Source organism: Poecilia latipinna, unplaced genomic scaffold, assembly GCF_001443285.1.
Source record: "Poecilia latipinna isolate Pla-1442-1.1 unplaced genomic scaffold, P_latipinna-1.0 Scaffold1622, whole genome shotgun sequence".
NCBI lineage: Eukaryota > Metazoa > Chordata > Actinopteri > Cyprinodontiformes > Poeciliidae > Poecilia > Poecilia latipinna.
In genome coordinates this window covers 104,866-124,660 of record NW_015114238.1, presented here as the reverse complement: position 1 = coordinate 124,660, position 19,795 = coordinate 104,866, and the positions used below count along the sequence as shown (strand labels likewise).

The 19,795-nt window shown below is 38.6% G+C and overlaps 1 protein-coding gene across 2 annotated transcripts in view; it reads left to right on the top strand.

Moving 5' to 3' along the window:
- The first annotated feature begins 2,898 nt into the window (after positions 1 to 2,898).
- srrm4 (serine/arginine repetitive matrix 4) overlaps positions 2,899 to 19,795 on the top strand; it is a 58,149-nt gene continuing 41,252 nt past the window's right edge. For both annotated transcript variants that reach the window (XM_015059346.1, XM_015059345.1), the window contains exon 1: positions 2,899 to 3,763. In XM_015059346.1, coding sequence (XP_014914832.1) covers positions 3,555 to 3,763 — 209 coding nt within the window. In that variant the 5' untranslated portion in view covers positions 2,899 to 3,554. The remainder of the gene's footprint in view (positions 3,764 to 19,795) is intronic.

Sequence of the window (19,795 nt, the reverse complement as noted above, 5' to 3'; positions counted from 1 at the left end):
ATTACCACCTCCACCTATGACTTTACAATGGGGGAAGTGCAATTTACCTCTTAGTAATAAAGAAAAGAGTTACAACTCTTATTCTTTATATCTTGCATTCACTTACATTGAGGTAACATTCAGGTATTTTAATGCATTTTTTACCCACATGCAAATAAAATAGATCTTCACCTGAAAGGTGAGATTTTATTTGTTTTTTCTAAACCAACTAAGTTCAAAACAGACAGGCTGATGTGGATGTGTCTGGGAGTTTTAAGGATAAATAAAAACACTTTTAATTTAATCTCAAACGAGCTGACTGAAACAAAACCCAGAAAATATAAATAAATCTTTATTTAAGGAATAATAGCTGTACATATAAAATTATAACAATTATATTTTTGTGATTTTTGTTTTGTGTATACCTTAGAACTTAACTCTAATTATAAAGCAATGCAATTGTTATTGTGTCAAGTGGTTGGCTAAAAAATTAGCTTTTAAAGGAAAACCAGTTGATTGCATTGTTTCAGTTTTGCAGAAATAACTCATTCTGAGCATGTGGTAACAGTAGAAAAGATTGACTCCTAAGAAAAAAAAAAAAACTCTAAGAGAAGCAGGCCCAGCATGAGCTGCCATCTGCTGCAGTAGAGTGAGGCTTTTCCAAGATTGAGCAGACACAACAACAAAAGAAGCACTACTGGTTCAGGAGTACGTTATAACTTAAAGAAAAAGTAAAGAGTTATTTTCAGCAGTAGCTCTTTGCTTGCCTTGATCCAGGAGAGAGATCAAGTTAAAACGGGGTGGGCATTCTGCACGATCAACTTTTTTGAGCTTTGTATAATTTCATAAAGTTATTCTCCCATCAAAGTATCTTTGAGTGTTGCTTTGATTCATTCATGCATGTTTAAGGAATCCTTGAATCTCCTGTGGAAACCATTTGGGCGTCAGTTCGGACCCAAAGCTCCGTCTTGGAGCTTTAGTCCATTACAGAGCACCACTCCAACACACAGCTCCACCAGACTAGCAGCAGCAGCTATTAACAAACAACAGGTAAAACTCTGTCTGCTGCTCATTCAAACTACAGCTCTTCTAACTGCATCAATGGAGAGCAGGGAGAAGGTACGAGTTTCTTAAAGAGACAGAGGCCAATTTCAAAGAATGTTTTAAGTTATTTTTACATTTAAAGTATTTTCATAATAACTGAAGGTAAAACAGTTATTTTTCTGTGCTGTAAAACGGCACTTTGTCATTTTATCCACCCCAAAATTATATCCAAACCAGTTAACATCATCAGTAGCAAAGAGGTTTTGAGATATGAAAAAGTTCCTGCATATTTTGGTTGAGAGTTTAAAGCCTCATTCAATTGAATTAACAGTTTTGTAACAGGCAGTGTGGAAAACTGAATACTAATCTGAAATGTTTATGGTATGTTTTAAAAGTACTGTTAGCAATAAAAGAGATTTGCAGGTTGGTCAATCGCTAGTAGCTTAAAAGTAAACTCAAACTTAAAAAAAACATGGGATGCATAAGAATATTTCTGTAGAATTCTGCTACAGCTTGAAAGTTAACTTATTTTATTACAGAAACATTGTGAAAGTTACACATTTAACGTAAATATTAACAGCATGTCATAAGAAAACCTTCACACCTGTGTGATCCAATCAGACTAGAGAGCAAACAGATGAATCCAACATTTGGAGAAAAATGCAGGGAGGTTTGGATCAGGCACAAGCCCTGACCGGCCCTCACTGAGCTGGGCCTTTTGTTATGCTGATTTACTCCAGCCTTTTGTCTGAGCAGCATGAAGTGTGAGCTTCCAAGAGAGCAGGACAAAGAAATTCAAAAGCTACTGACACAGACACAGAGCAGGCTGTATTCAAATGTGAAACCTTAATCGCACGTAAAATAAAGGACGTAACACTGCCAAGCAAAATGACTCCATTTTGTGCAAACTTTTATCATGAAAAATTTATGTGCATGTTTTATCAAAGCCGAACTAGTAAAATAATTAAAGAAGGTAAAAATTATACTAAACATAATGGCTCTTTCACCATTATGTTTTATTTTTAGCCATTGTTTACATCTGGATTTACAGCATTTGGCTTCTGCTGGGGCAGAATTATGCTGCACCATCATCATAATTTATTATAAAAGTTGGATAACCTGCAACATGACCGTTCAGACCGCAGATATTGTCAAAATTATCCATCTGATGTAGTTTAGAAAGTGACACAAATTGAGGCTTTATTTGAAAAGATTATAACTGGAATATTTACACTGCTTTGAAAAAGTCTGATATGAATCATATATGGGGATAAAAAAAAAACAATTGGATTTGGGTTGAATTTGTCTGCTGTGTGAATGTAGCCTAAAAACAAATCCTTTTTTAATATGCAGTACATCCTCATTATATTTTGAATTACTGCTATTGACTCTTCAACATTGACTTGATTGTGGGAAACCATTTTGGCAACAGAACATCAGCATCGATATTCAATTCATATTAAGCTAACAGAGAAAGTGTGACAGTTGTATTCTCACTAGACGATGTGAAGTGTTTGGACGTGGTTTATGGGTATTTCACAAACTTTGTTGTAGTTTTAGAGATTCTGTTGAATTTTTTCTTCTTCTTGTGGTATTCATGGTTTTATGTGATCTGATATAAGGATTCTTTTATTAAATATTGGTTGAGGGTTGTTTTTTTTAATAAGAGGAAGGAACAAGAAGAGGGGGAGAAGAAGACAATGAAACAGACAGTGATGCATGGAAGTGAAGATGAAGGTAAACCTAATTTCAAAACTAACAGGGACAAGAACAACACACCCACATTACACACAGAGGTGTCCCTCCACCCCAGAGTCCAGCCCCCCTTTCTGACGTCACCAGCGCAGAGATACAAAACAAGCTTTTTCACAGTTCAGCTCCTCACTCGGCTCTCATTGACGCACCCGCTCACACACTCTTCAAACTCACACTCAGACCTTCCTTCAGCTGAGCCTCAAACCTGCTCAGCTGCTGTGGGTGGGAGTACAATCAAAACACAGCGTCTGACCACGCAAACTCCTGTCTCCTTCTGACCGAGCCATGCTCCTCCATCTGTAGGACGGGAGCGCTTCACACTGTGCAAAGCTTCCGACTGGGGCGATAGAGAGAAGCTCCCCGACCCGGACCCCATCCCAAATAGAGCAGCAGATGTGACTGAGAAGGAGAGGCGGAGAGAGAAACACAATCTGCCCCCCCGCCACCCCCCACCCCGTCCCGTCTTCAAGAACAATACCCTGCCTTCAGCTGGAGAGGGTCAGCTTTTGTCCTTCTCCCCGGGCTGCAGCTCAACTGAAGAGCAGACAGACGCGCTGACACGTTGACCCGCTGCAGCGAAGAGGAGAGGACGCGGCAAAGCAGCCCGCTGCACTCCACTTGCTTTGATTCAGTACTTGGACAGTTCCCGAGCAACAACTGGAGAGAGCGTGTGAGCGTGTTTTCAGCAGACTGTGGAGCGTCTGGCTCATGAGGGACTAAAGATCACATCTCACTTGCAGATTAAAAAAGACACACACACAAAAAAAAACCCTGAGATGCAGACACCATGTTCACTCAAGCTCGACCTCAGTGGTCCTTCTCCGACCCTGGGATCGGAGGGAAGCACCGCCACCTGCAGCTTCCTGCAGCTGGGAGAGAAGCAGCTCTTTGAGAAGTTTTGGAAAGGGACTTTCAAGGCTGTGGCCACACCGAGACCGGAGAGCGTTATTGTGGCGAGCATCACCGCCCGCCGCAGGGTGACCGGGTAAGTTCTCTGAAATGTTCTAAGCTTTGGTAGTTTAGAAAGAAACTCAAGCAGAAAATAGCTGTTATGTCTTCAAGGACATCTCGGTGATTAATATACACACCATGAAAATGATCGTATTACATATTGAAACTGAACGTATGCTACATCTCACTGGAAAGGTCGAGATTTTTTGAATTTTAAATGCATTTTTTCTTTTGTATTGTTTTAATCTTTGTTAGTTTTCACACTAAAATGAATACAACTCACTATAAACCTGTTTGTTGACATTTGAAGTAAATGTAACAGTTGTCATGAATTATGGATAAACAATATGTTCCAAATATCATCTTTGCTTTATGAATCTGCATAAAAGTATTTGGAGCACAATATTTTTTTGCCCAGTCGATTTGGCCAAAGATTCATGTGTCATGAATTCGAGTTGTAAGTACATGTAATATATTTTGCCAGGTGCATGGAGTGTCTTCATGCACTCTGACATGTGATAGTGAAGTGTAGAGAGAGGGTTGGATCGAGGTGTCAGAGGTCTGACGAAATGTGGATTCATCACTTTGCCCTCATATGATTTCCTAATGCTGTACAAACACAGTAGGTACTTTGAAAAACCCTGGGAATTATAGCCCTTTATCTGTGTTGAATGACTTAAATTGTGCTTTCAGTAAAGACTTTTTAAGCCTAAATAAATAAAAAGGGGTTTTATTACGATGTGATCTCAGTTTGATTCGATTGAAGTGGTCAGTATGACACGATGAAAGCATTTTAAGTTCTGTCCATTCACATGAAGAAAACTAACCAGTTTTTTTAAACTGGCAGTATTATGTAAAATCAACTTTTTTGAGCTTCACATCATGTTATAATTTTATTCCCTTGTCAAAAACATACCTGGAGTGTTCTTTCATGTTCTTTCATGCATGTTTGAGAAATCTTTTAGTCTCCCGTGGCAACAGTTCAGCTGTGCAAAACGCCTGGGTGGACCTACCGCCGCCTTCAAAACTCCTCAAAACCACAAGCTTCCAAGCGTCCGCCTCGTAAAGCATCCCTCCCCCGTGACTCCTTCACTTTGCTCCTGCAGACTAGCTAGCAGCATTTAGCAAACATCTTCATCCTGGCGAAATCTCAGTGAAATGCTGATAACGCTGTTAAACGGTTCATAGAGGAATGGTGCTGTGATGACTTCCTGAATGCACTTACAAAATTTCTTTTAAGTCATATTTGATCTATACAGCATTTTCATAATAACTGGAGGTAAAATAGTTAATTGATTGTGATTGGAAAACATATTTGAAACTTGAACAAGTCTAGGTTTTAGTATCGTACACTGCAGGCGTCGTCTTAGTTTTCTTCTGTAACCCGTGTTGGCACACATCCCAAACACATATCTGTGGCGTTTAAAGGTCATGTGACAGCATCGTCCTGCCTCTAATGTCAGACCCGTTCCTCCTCTCCTCTCCTCTGTGTCACGGCTCTGCCTGAGTCTCTGTTGAAGCAGCAACCCGTCACGTGTGAGCCGTGACACTTTCTGTCCAAAGGTTAGCTGTAGTGCAGCGGCCGTTTCAGGTGGAACGAGGACAAACATTTCAAACTCTTTTTCTGATCATCCTCCTTTTTCATGTCCACATAAAACTGTTCACCTGTTTTGTCAGAAGCTGTTCTGCTGCCTCTATGTTTACCTGATTTCTCAGCTCTGACAGCTGTTTCTCTCTGCGCTTCAGCGGTCTCTCCATGTGCCAGCGCATAAAAAGAGATTCTACTCATAAATATTTGAAATGAGCGTTAGAATATTTGAACAGGCTTACTTATATATACATACACATCTAGTAAATGCTTGCCTGGTTGACCTTTAAATGGTTTTGACACTCTCTATCAACTTCCCCTTACGTGAAATTAGCTATGTTGATGAGGATTACAATGGCCCATTTCATCTGACATCGGCGCAGGCAGTGGAAAGGCACAGTGAACCAAATAATGGGTCTTTAATAGCTTCTGTTACCGCAGGAGCATACGGCTGCACATGGCTTGGTTTGAAAAGATTTTATTAGCTTTTTGGATTAGAGTTAAAAATACTTTTTATTCCTCGAATGCGACTGAACATGTCAGGCCTCCAATCAGACCGAATAGATGAACGTCTTTGACTCCAGTCTGGAACAAATTTCAGCCCATTTTAGGAAATTTGCAAAAAAAAAAAAAAAAAACAAAACAAAGCAGAAAGAAAGCAAAGTAAAGTGGCTCGCTAGCGTGAACTGAGCAGCCTTTTCTCAAATAGCCTGAGGTTCTGGAGCTTTGCCATACTGTCTCTTCAAGTTCAGCCTCTCTTGGAAGAAATCTCTCCTCCAGTCGCTTCGCCCCACCACTGTTTCTGTCCGGGTGACAGTGACGATGATGGCAGCGTGGCAGGCAAGAGCAAACATCCCCAGAGAGCACATAAAATGTTGCTAACTTGCCTGGACAGCTCGTAAAAGACAAGACGAGTGTCCCTGTGGTCCAACATTTGTCTCAGGGAAGGAGAGGCAGAGGGACCTCTGGGTGATGCAGATCGTAAATAATGACTAAAAAGTAAAAACAACCCAGAGAGAGTATGGAGACAGGGCATTCGGCCTCCCTCCCCTGCTGCACTGTTGATTTTTTGCGCAGGCAGAGAGAGCGACTTGGGAATGCTTAGACAATCAGAATGCATGGCCTTAGGCTCGCTCCTCTGCCTCCTTCTTTCCAAGAGCAAGCATTATTATTCACTGTGGAGAACTGAGGGGTGACGAGCAAATGCACTGAAAGCGAGAGGGCATTATGTACAACAAGCAGAGACGGAAAGAAAAGAGAAGGAGACAGAGAAAGAAGCCACAGGGAGACGCTTCATGTTCAATCAGCATGAGTTCTTTTCTCCCCGCGCTGTCCTCACCTCTCCTTTCCGCTCCGCTCCTTTTCTCTGCTCCTGAAATGAAATGCTGGAGGGACCCGATGGCCACACTGGACTAATTAGAGTTTGCTGTCGTCCCCCGCTCCCCCCGCCCCCTGCCTCTTCCCTTGGAGTCCCCACAGAGAAGAGGAGGAGTTTGCTGGGTTTGTGCAGCAGGTTGGATCTTGCCATCCTTCATGGGGACTTCTCTCACTCAGATTACTGGAGCTCGGGTGCAAATGTCAGCGAGTGTATTTGTGTGCAGCCGTCCACGTCTGCTGTGTCTGAGACGTTTTCCAGCAATTGAGCGGGTTTTAAATGAGGGCTTTCAGCGTGGATGTATGGTGAGAGCGTGCGGCTGCTCCGGTGGTGGGGCTTCGTCCAACTCTGTGGCAGATGGCAGCCATGAGTGTCTGCAAAAGGAAGCGGTGGGGTGTGTGTGTGTGTGTGTGTGTGTGCGTGCGTTTGTGCAATGTTGGAGGGGGGTATTCAGGCCTCTTACCTCAGCAGATGCTACTTTAATGAGGAAGAGGGGGAGAAGTGGTTGGAGGGGCTTGTCGAATGACAGCACCAGAGGGAGGATTCGGCAGGCCGGACGGAATAGCAGGAACACTTCTGAGTGGAGAGCAAAGCAATCCAGCTGCAGCCTCAGCATTGACTACAAGTTCTGAATACGACTGAACAATTAATCATCTGCTGAGATATGCAGCTATGATATGAAGTATATCTATATTTTGTTTTAACCTTGTTTTTTATATATGTTTGGATTAACAGGTCAGCATCAGCCTTTTTAAATGAATTTGCATCTTAGGTAAAAACATGTAAAAATAATTTTCCCTGCTCAGTGCATGTTTCTGCCACCATACCTCAGCTCCCCCTTCTTGCTCACATGCTACTTTACTGATGGTTAATCTCTTATCCTTATCAAGACTGCATTGTTTGCCGACGAAACTCAAAGTCTTTTGACATTTGCAGCATCGATGCTAAAAGGCACAATACAAGCAAATGCAGACAAACTGACAAACAGAGCGGGTTACAAATGAGAACAATGAATGGAGTCTGAAAACATGAAGCAGAGCCAGTCAGAGCTCCTCCAGATGAGGCATCTCTGCCTTCCTTGATCTCCCAGTGAGAATGATAAACATGATTTAGTGGCGGATGAGGGGTCTGTCTACCGTTACTCTCCTCTCTGCTTGTTTATCCTCCTCTCTTCACTTCTGCCCAACATGTCTCCTTCTATGTATTTCTCCTGGTTTCGTTTCACTGCGTGTTAACTGGCCCTTCCCGTGTCTATGTCGTATTACTCTGGGTGATACGGACAATGACTGACTGCTGGAGCATTCCCACTGAAGAGCGGGAGATGATGCCAACTCCCCGGGAAGCGATTGCACTTATCAACAAAGTGGATTCATATGTCATACTGATTTCCCAATCCACTAGAATCCCACCACTGTTGTTGGCTTAACACCCGATGCAGCACTCATGGTTATTTTATGACACTTCTCATTCTGTATATGAGGAAATAAAACAAATTGCTAACTGGTAGAGCGCATCAATGATGTGAAAAAAATGAAATGGATAATAGTTTTATTTTAATAGAAAAAAACTTTTAAAGTAATTTTGCAGACTGGCAACAAATGTCCACTAACAGAGTAAATTGAGAAGTACAAATGATCCCTCCTTGGTTTTGGATAGCAGATGGACATTGAGAAAAATTGTATGCAAAATGTACAAACAGAAATATGAATAGTAAAAAAAGGTTCATTTTTCTATGTCTTTGCCTTGTGATGGATTAGCAAAGTGTCCAAAGTGCATCCACACCCCAACCTGGCAAGGATAAATAGGTATTGAAGTTCAGTGTGTGTGTGTGTGTGTGTGTGTGTGTAAAATATTCAGTGTGCTATTGCATAAGAACAGAAAAAGTAACTTTTTTGTCTTTTATCTTTTGTACTCATTGATTGATCAACCTTCTCAGATTAAAAGTTCAATGATATATACATAATGTATGAGTCACTCTAAGTGACTCATCTTTCTGTCAGTGACACTTAACAAAAATAAATACATTTGGTAATTCTAACTGATCTAAAACAAGAAATATTTCCTCTGATTTATCTTCAGGCAGTGAGAAAAAATGTAATTTTATTTGGTGTATATGTACTCATGATTTCATCTGTATGTCGTTAGCTGAAGAAACAAAAGATGGAAACTCGTGACTGCCGGTCATTTTAACACATCCAGTAAGTCTTGCTTTCATGTAGACTGTGGTGACAGCTACCTGCAGAGGAAAATCAGTCAGAATAAACCCAAAGTTAGCAGTGACAAATCCTGCCACCCAGCACATTTCGTCTGGCCAATTAAGTCATTTCACAAGCGGTAAAGCAAAACCACACAATTTTGCTGGACTTTACTTTTAAGTGCTCTGCAAGAGTACAGTGTGTTCACTTTGTCATTAACAAACCATTTAACTGGCAGAGAGAGCTGCAGCACATTAATGACAAAGACATTTACTGGCTCAGAGTGACTGCAATACATCACTGGAAGGCAGTTTGAATGAGATATTGATGAACGCCAACAACTCAACGATTACTTGAAAAAGTTATCTTTCTGGCTGTTGAAGCTCACGTTGACATTTCCAGATTTCAATCTAATCTTCTGAAAGTTGCTGGCTGGGAGAAATGAGTTTGGCTTTGCTGACACACCGATTGATTTTGGCAGGCATTACGTTGCTGCAGCGCTAACTTCGAAGACGTTTCTCTGCTGTTTTAGCAAAAGGAGTCCGATGCTTGTGATTAAAAGCAACGAGCCCGTTGGAATGGAGAGCTTTAAAATCCCTTTGAGTTGCATTTTGCCAATCTTTCTCTTTTTGTTTTCATCTGCAGAATGTAGGGCAATCCTGTTTGTTTGGGTTTTAGCATTGGAGACTGGAATTGCTCTGAATCTAGTGGTTAATCGTCTGTCTTTCAGTTTGTAACCTTTGCAAAGAACTGTGTGTTACAAGTAAAGATTTAGCAAATACACAACTACTTAGATGTGTAGATCTTTTGTAAAACACATCAACATTTATTTTAGGGATATTTCAAATCGGTACATTAGCATAGTGACACATATTATGGGAGGGAATTGGAATTTAGTGTGATTATTCATCCAGAAAATCAAAGCAGAGAGCTGAGTTTAAACCCTTCCCTTCAAACATCAGCTCAAAGCTGCTGTGAAATTCTCCCTGAAGGAGCAGATATTTCCCTTTCTATGGTTCACTTCAGCATGAGAGGAAAACTGAACGACTCGCAGCCTTCCACCTGCGGCCGGTGGCACGTCCATCATCCTAAAGAGTACATCTTGATTTGGGATGTTTTGTGTAGTCGGAGAGTATTTTCTTTCTGAAGGGATTCTAATAGATCAGTGACAGTTTTAATGTATAATGGACTTTTAACCAATCGATGACATTGTCCCATAAAATCTGACGCAGTCAGAAGCAATGTCCAGTCCAGTTGACGGTGTTGGTTCTCAGTCATATTCAATAAATTAGAAAATGTTTTCTGATGAGGCTCATTTGTAATATATTAAAAGTAACTTTTGAAAATAACAACCCTTAAGCTGGTATTAAGCATACTTTTCATTAGTCACCAATTTTTAATTGGTCTGTGGTATTATTGTAACTTAAATGTAATGTTTTCATTAACAGTAAGCGTGGAATCATAATAAAGTTAGTCTACATCATGTAATAATTAGTTAATGTAATGTGTGAAATAAATTGACTTTTCAATAATAAGTTAATTAATGGTTCTGAGTGCTTTGCACCAGTGTCCTGTGGGGAAAGTAGTTTGTATCAATCAGTCGTAGTCTAATGTTGGTGCACACCGGCAGGTTGTTTTTAAAATCTGCAGTATGGAAGGTTTTGTGATTTTTGCATTTTTTTTGTCTGTAAGAACTCCAGGTGTCTGCAATAACAGATTTATGTGTGTTTGTAATATTCCAGCTTTATGGATCTGCACCTGCTGCACTCACTTTGAGCTAAAATGTGGTGTGTTGACATTTGAAAAGACTTGAGGCATTTACCTCCATTAACATAGTAAATGAAGTTGATGGATTGCAACATGTGTTTTCAATGCAGACTGCAAAAAAATATCTACAACCAGCTGCAGTAAAGAGGAGGATTCTGAACATTTCTGCGGTGTAAAGAACAGTTTAATCTCTTTAGTTCCTTGGTTAATATAACTTAAATTCTAAAGACGTTGTTTTGATTTTTTACAGAAACCAACAGTAATTCTTCATTTTAAAAACATGTAAAGGTTGTTTTGTGAAAATGCCAGACAAATGTTGGCTCAGAATAAAATGAATCGATATGTTTCAACTGCATCCAGACCTATAAAAGGTTATATTTATGTCTATTCTTATGCGTTGCAGCGAAATCAAATCTCAACAGATTAAACAAATTGGCTTCAATTATTTTTGTGTACCTTCTTACGTACAATAAAGTACAAAATGCACTGGATAAGAAATACTGGAGTTTCATTTAGCTGACATTGGTATAGATAAAATAGCTACATTTTCCATGGATCTGAAAAAAATGTAGCTATTTTTAGTAGTATTTGGTAGTATTGTAGTCTTAAGTAGAAAATGGTTGCAGTAATGGTATGAAAATGAGAGAAAGCAAAAAGGGAAGAAAGCTAAAAAACAAACAAAAAAAGACAGGATGCTGTGTAGCCAAGATTATTACATTTTTTACTTGATGTCACATTCCTGTCCAAAAATATGAATCGTCTGAGGTTTTGCCAAATGCAACAAAATCATACTCTGTGTAGGTATAGGTTCAAATCCATGACTGGGAAGAGAGAAAACCTGTTGACTGGTGTTCAAATTAAATCTCACAGACAGGCAGACATGACCAATTCTTGATGCTTTTATTTATAGTGGGTCTAAAGGAGGAAGGCTCACTGATTACAACCTATTTGATGTTCACAAAGCAAAGATTTCCGAGATAAAAATAAAGTGTGAGGCGGCTTTCAGCTTAACTGCTTGTCATTTTTGCCTCCAGCATTGAGACAGCAAGAGAAACAACAACAAATGTAAATTGGATATGTGTAAAAAAAAAATGTGCCCTTTCACTGAAAAAGATTTTTTTCCGTTCAGGATGAAGTGATTTTATGACTTTCAATTTAAAATAAATATAGCTCAGTATAATATAGTTCAGGACTCTGTGTGCTTTTCTCTTCTCAATGTTCTCACTATGTGAATCATGCAAATTAAGTCCCTTTTTATGTGTTAAAGTGTTGTGATAAGACTACTTGCTTTACCACTATTGTAAACCATGTTTTGCTGCTAATTTGAGTTTAAGACCTTAAATCCTACACCCAGAATGCTGGTAGTAAAATGCTGCTCCGCCACTTATCCATTGTTAACTACAGGATCTAAATATAATAAAACTACTTCTGTTAAAATAAAAGAAGAGCCCAAATAATAAACATTCACTACGTGTGTAATTTGTCAACTTCTGATTTAATCAGTAATTTTAGGCTCAACTTTTCGATCTTTATAGAACCATGACAAACCTAAACATAGATCATTTAAATCTTTTACAATTAAAAATTCTGACTCACGTTAAATACATTTTAACTTCAACATATAATGTATTGTGTGCATTGAAAAACCTGCATTTTGAATATGTAGAATGTTTTATTCTTAGTTCAGGCTTGGCTTTGGGATTTGTTTAAATGATTGAAGGACAGAAACTATGCACTACGTGTTGGCAATAAGAACTTAGAGTTAGATGAAAACCTCAGTAAAGCCTTGATTCTCTATTAATTCAATGATAGATTTTCTTATTGGTTTGTTAGTTGTTTTTGTTGTTTTTGTTGTTTTTCTTGCTGCTATCTTTAAGATTCAATATATCTGCCCAGGATTAGTCCTTACCTCACCAGGTGAGTGTTTTGCTTTATAATTATAAAATGTCTGTGATGAATATCATGTTAGATGCATTATAAAAACACATTCCTGGGATGTGAAATAGTACATTTTTCTCATTTAGCATGCAATAAAAATCAAAGCATTAACTTTAAGCTTTCTTCTTCTTTCAGCCATGTTTGTCTTTTTCTTCAGTTTATTTTCTTTTTTAACCAAGTTGGCTTCTTTCTAACTGGACCCCTAGAGCAGTCGTAGTATTCATTATTAAAATGGAAACTTATCAAAGTCAACTCCTCATCACTTAAATTAAATCATTTCAAGGCTGAGTGACTCTCACGTCTCGGCCTCCTCCTCCATTTTTCATTTTCGCTTCGTGGCCATCCTCATTTCGGGAAGACGATCTGCCATTCATTTAAAATTGCCACCATTTGCATAACTGATGCCAGGGTGAGGGGACGCACTGTAGATTCCCCAAATTCAATCGTCGATGGTGGCACAGGAATTTATTGGCCCGATGTTTTAGTTTCATTTCTCTGTGCTTCTTTCTCACCTTTGCTTCTACTTCAGAGGTGAATGTCTGGTGAAAAACAGTTTTGCATTATTTTGAATTTTCTGTCATCATTGGATCAGAGGAGTTGGTTGAATTAGAGTCTTTTCTCTTTTCAGCTGCACGTCATGCTGACTGCAAAATGAAGATAGTTGATGAGAAATAACAGTTTCTGCTGTTTGTAGGACAAGAACAACATCTCCCACCTGGTTTCATTGCTTGTGAAAAATGTTTTGGTGTTGTGGAGAGACACACAGAGTCAGACTGAGGGGCAAATATCGGAGTGAATCATTAGTTTCGAAGTTCCAGAGAAGAGATGTTCACTAGTAATTTTTTTCAAGTCAAGTTTACATATTCTGAAACCAGACAGATGATGTCTAGTCTGCTGAAAGTTAAAAATTTAATTTGTCATTTTTAGGTCTAATTCATATGACAACTGAGAAAGTACAACTGAACATGTGTCATAGTTTTTATTAACTGCTTTGAGGTATTTTAAATGAATAAAATGCAAGGTTTGGCATTCTAAAATTAGAAATTTCTAAAAGTATCAAACAGGAAGTGCTTTTATTTTGATGAATGGCCAGTGCCTTTGTAATGATGTAGTGAACGCTTGTTAGCGCTGGTGTTTAAACTGATAAATTAGGTTTAAACTCTCCACCACATTACCATCCACATTATTCCTACAGTCAATGAGGCTTTGAGAGAATTATGCATGTGACTTTCAGAGCAGCAGTTTTACATCTAAGAAAATACTTTTTGTTACAGTTAGCGATGGAAATACTGGCATGGCACAGACCAATGAATCAGTACAAATTATAAAACACAAGTATGTCACCTGAACCTAAAACTATACCAGATCTGCTTCAGCATTGGTTGAAGCACAATTTGGTGTACTGATTTTCCTCTTTGGGATCTTTTTGACTAAATGAAAAACAAACGTGTGGCTTTTTGTGGTTGCTTCAAGTTTAGACGTTCGCTCATGTGTCGCTAACCTATTAAAAGTCCACTGATCACAGCAATAAAATTATAATGCCAGTAGAAGGTGTAGTAGAAGCACTTAAAACATCCTAAAGAGACCAAATGAATCATAATAGCATGAGCACATTAGGAAATGACTGCAGTTTTTTGTGCATTTTGAATCTACCAATGATCTGTTTTCACAAAGCTGACCTATAGAACCAGAGAACCCAAAATTAGAAACCGGTCATAGCTTATTAACTAACACTGGTGTATTACACACTATTTTTTTTTACTTTGCCAGTTTGCCAGAGTACAAATTGGACCACAAAAGACAAGGAATGAGTCAGGAATCGAGCTAATGAGCTTCCTAAATGACAGAAAGCTAAGTGGAAGTGAAAAAGTTGGACTAGCTTGGAGAGTTACAGTCACTGTTTTTGGATTACATAACTCTGAGGAGAAAATGTCAACACAGAAACAATACAAAGCTTTTGAAATAATAAAAACTGGATTAGACTTACTGTCAAATAAATCTCTCTCTTTTGTCAAAGAAATCTGTAACACGATCAAAACATATCGAGTCAAAGATGGTGCTGGGGTCAGGACTGTGGTTTAGGATTTGCTTGTAACTTAAAAATGCAAAGGGTCGAGACAACTTCCAAAACCCTGTTCATCATGTGGCACGTTCCAGGGTGAGTGTTATTCCTGATGACATTCCTGTAGCCGGAGCATTCCAAATAAAACTTATAAGGACAAAAAGAGATGACAGGTTTGTCACTGCTTCCCGACTACAAGGGCATGCTGAGGGCATGGGGACACGGGAGGGTGTAAAATCAAAATCTGCTTTGCAGCTAAAGTGGATATACTTTGTTTTTCACAAAATACTTCAGCATTTTGATTTTGTTGAGTACATAATGACACGTAGCATCATGTCAGTGGTTTTCTATCCCGTCCCTTTAGTGTTTCTGATGCGTCTCCGCTCCGGCACACCTGATTCTAATGATTATATTACTTTCTCAGCATGCCATCAAGTGCTGCAGAAACCTTTCTGTCTTCTATTTGTCTGTGTGAGTCAGCAGTGAAAAACCTAAAGCATGGAAAACTGTGGGTCATGTGGACTGAGAAACTCTGCTTTGGATGATATGTTCTCACTCATTGTAGATTGTGCTGCATAACTCCAAGACCTTATAAGTATCATATAATTTGACAATATGTCTTAACAAGTAAAACTTCAAACTTGATTTAGACTGTACTTTATTTTTAGATGACTGGACTGAACACTTCAGGAGATTTGAAAACTCTAGAGCTCATAAGTGATTTTATAGATCAAATTTAACAAATGCATTGCTTATTATTGCGCCAGTTTGCTCTGATTTTTTTAAAGTTAAACATTAATACCTATATGACGTTATTTATATTCAGCCAAAGGTGCACTTCACATTAACTAGAAAATATTAGCACTTACACTGATTGTTGCTTCAGTGTTGAGAGAATATCACTGCTTTCTTTACCTGGAGATCTACATTTAGAGATAGAAAGATGATGATGGAGGCTTATGGAGATTTTTTTTTAGTTTTCAACTTGATGTTGTTGGGGGTTTTTTTCACTTTGAGACTTTTTGAAAGGAGTTTTATTTTGTAGAGGAAATCTGCCTTGTATTCATGGAGTGTAAAAAGTCATAGGAAGCCAAAATAAATCCCTTCTGATAGTCTCAGATTTTCTCTGTCATGCAAAGTTCAAACTTAAATCCATGCGACGATTCTGACAAGTTTTGAGACCTTTATAGCAACAGAATATTGTTTTTTAAAGGATGTTTTATTATTATTAATAATGATATTATTATTGTTTTTGTTGTTTCTTTCAAAATTTCACAATTTAAATAAGCACTTTCAAAGAACCACGCGATAAAATCATAAATAAAAATCTCCACTTTTTACAGATTTATTTCCTCTTGTAGCATGAATTAGTCTTTGGTCAGTCCTTGACTGTAAAGCATAAAAAAGTAAAAAACTATACCATCCTCAGAAGGACTGCCTCATAAAGATACGACGGACGCAGAGTTTCTTCTCTAATTAAAATTATCTCACAGGGATCGGAGTGATCTGAGGATATTCTAATTATAAGAAACATAATTGATGTCTCTGGTATATGAGCTAATTTCAGTGGCTTTCCATCACGATTGATAGAAACGAGGGGACATTGAGTTTTGCTTTGATAAAAGTATCGGTTATCTCTGCTCCTGATTCATTTTGAAAACACGAAAGCCTCTCAGATAGCCACATAATTAAACATCTATTTTGGGGCATTCAATTTAAACTTGCGTTTGGTTGTGCCCTTGTAGAGGATCTAAAATTGCTTTGTCTCAGCGCTCTCTTTGACTGTGACGACCGTTTAAGGAAATCTAGTCACAGTGGAACAGCAGATCTCTCTGAAATGAGCGACTCAGAATTAATGATTTGCCTTTGATCCGGCCTGGCCGATGGAGGAGTACCTTTTGTCCTCGAATAAATGACTTCCTCATACGGCAGAAGATTTATGAATTATTAAGACTATGCAAGAAGTTTGACTGACTGATATGACTTCTTTAACACTTTCTGAAGAATTCAAAGGCTTAAAATATAAAAAATTCTGAACACTGGATAAAAAAATTATGAGGTTTTCTAAAGAACATCCGCCTAGTTTGGTCGTCTTCTGCCATAACCCTTATCTGTACTTGGATTCATTTTCAGAGTTTGTACTCCAAAACAGCTCTCACTTATCATAGTTTACTTACATTTATCGTACATATGATATGAATATTACATAAATCTTTGTATTTAAATGCAATTCGATTGTTCTTTTTAATTTGGAGGAACAATTTAGCAAGTTCAATAAATGATAAAAATGAGAATTAGCTGCACAAGCTTGACTTTAATACATATTTTCTTGAACTCATAAAGGCTGAATAAAGTAAACATGCAAGATCAAATATATACATAAAGAAACTTAATGCTTGGTCGTTTAGTCGTTTTGGAGTTTAATTTATTTATTCTAGTTTGGTCATTATGTATTCTCTTAGTGTATTTCTTTGATTAGATGAGTCTTGTTTCCGTTTTACTTCAGTTGAATTATTCTTAGTGTTTCTAGTTATGTTTATTTCTTGTTCCTAGTTATTCTTAGTTATTCTAGTTTAATTGTGTTTCTTAAACCTAGTTATTCTTTAGTGTTAGACTTATTTTCTGTTCCCCGGTGTCCTCTCTCCTTCCCCCTGTACCAATTTCTCTCTCCTCTCGCTGCCTCCTGCTCTCCCCTCACACCATCAAGCGCTGCAGAAACAGTCTCCATCTTTTGTTCAGTGTTCAACCTCCCCAGTATTTAAGCACCTTATCCTCAGTCACTCCTTGCCAGTTCCTCTCATCTACTCTTGTTATTCTTCCTCTCTGCTCCCTGCCGTCCTTCCACTCCCTGGATGTATGCTTGTGTTCCTTTTTGGCTTCTTTGGTTTTTCTGTAAGTTTGTTCTTACACAAAAACTCCATTTGATCCTTCCGCCTGCTGCATTTGAGCCATCTCTACAAACATTCACCATGACACTTACACCAACAACAAGACATTTACCTAAATGCTAGTGGGGTTACATGAAATGTTTGGATATGTTGCATATATGTAAGGTTGAAACTAAAAATGCATTCAAATTAAACATGTGCACCAAGTTCCTGTGCATTTGTGTAGTGGCTCACCATTTTCCTCAGGAAAAAAAAAGGGTTCAGATGCATCAATAAAAGTGCAAAATAACTCACATTTAAACCCAGGATGAATGTCCAACTTTCTGACTGGCACTGTGTATTATGAAGCCTCATTGTTTTGTTTAAATAGGTAAGAGAGGTTACTTTAACTTTTAGATATTTTAAAGAAAAACACCCAGTCGGATAGACTTTCTTAGAGAAAACGGTTAAGAGCTTCAGGTGATTGACATATTTACTCCTTCTTCAGCAAAGTCCTCCACCACATGCCTCTCTCTCTGTGACTGCCCTCAGTGACTCCTCATCCTGTCAAGAATGGGCTGAGAGAGGCTAGAGATTAGGGGCTTATACTGTATTGGAAAAGACGAATAATCTCACAGACGCCCTATCTTTTTTCATAAACTCTAAGGCGAGAAGACCGTCCACCTGCCTGACAGACCGACTTACTCATTGATAAAACGCCACCAAGGTTAAAGTACATCAGATTGAAAGAGCTGACTTTAAATAACAGTTTAGGAGCATACCACTTTCCACCACCTCGGGTCATTATTGTGGATAACAGCAATAACTGGGAGCTCTAATCCTGGCCTGAAGCTCTCTCTCTTCCAACGCCACATGACTGATTTTACTTATAGATGTGAGATGGTTTTGAAATGCTCTTTTTTATTTCTTTAAAAATTCCCCGCAGTGTATCCAGTACAACTCACTAAAATCACAATCAGAGGTATGCTGCTGCAGTCTTAGTTTAATACATGGATGAAATAAGTAAAGGAGTCAATACTGGGTCAGTTTTGAGCTCTAATATAACCAGCTTGTATTTCCGCAGGTCCGACTGCCTTAGGTTACAGCTGGGGATAAAATTAGTTTGTATCCCTGTAATAATGAGGTTTAAATAAGCTTTCTCTTTGATATTTTGTGTTTGCTTTCAAAATCGAAAACTAAACCAAAACTGAGGAGTGGTGTGAATATTTTTTTAAAGTTAAATTGTTGGACAAAAATGCTGTTTTGATCAGTAAAACATTGCTCTGATAGCACTCAATCTTTCTGATTTCAGTGTCTGAAATGTCCCACTTCGCTTCCCTTACAGAACTGGATGTGATGTGAAGGGAAATAAGACATGCAAACGCTAGTAAATGTAGTTAGAAACAGGTCCAGCGTGTTTGTAGGAAAACCTGGAATTCTGTACAACTTTACACAACAACAGACAAACATAACAACATAGGACACAAACAAAACAACTTGTTTTAGCAGCCAGATCAAAAAAGACTGATCATTTCTGTGTGGCTCAGTCCAGCAAGTACTCCTTGTGATGCATTGACTAGACTGATGGTCCTACAAGCACATTTTCAAGTTACCTGTTGAGGACCAGTTAAAGAGGAAAAGTCTTATCAGAGGAGGTCAGGCCACCTTACATCAAATAGGAAGCCCTTTCTGTCTTTTATGTTCTGCTCCTTAAAAAATGAGTTAGAAATAGACTCGCCTTCTTCCAGACTTTGTTTTCTCCAGTTCACCGGAGAGGACAAAGTGGACTTCTACCTCTTAGTCACTTACACCTTTACAGCAAACCCTTTTTAAGTTATGCCTTTCTCAGAAAATGCGCTTATAAGATTTATTTGATGGAAAATAAATATGGGTTTACTTCTATACCCACAGCATGGCTGCCCGGTTCACTCTTGGAAGAGCTTTTGTTTGCCAGGAAGGTGTCAAAAATGTGCCGTTAGGATGCTGGCAACTTTTGAAACAGATGACAGGCTTTGCATGCGTTGCCATATACATGCCGCGAGAGATTATATTTGAAAACTCCTTATTTCCCAGTTGCCCTGGAAACGAAGTGTCACATGCAATTCATAATATATGGCTTGTTTACCTGTGGTGTATGGCACTGATTCCTTTAATATAGTGCTTAAAATAGTTTAAAATTTAGCATGCTCAGTAACCCCCCCCCCCCCCCCCACCAACTTCCCCAACCCCCTGGGTTTGTTTTTCCCAACAAACAAAGGAGAAAAAAAAAAACAC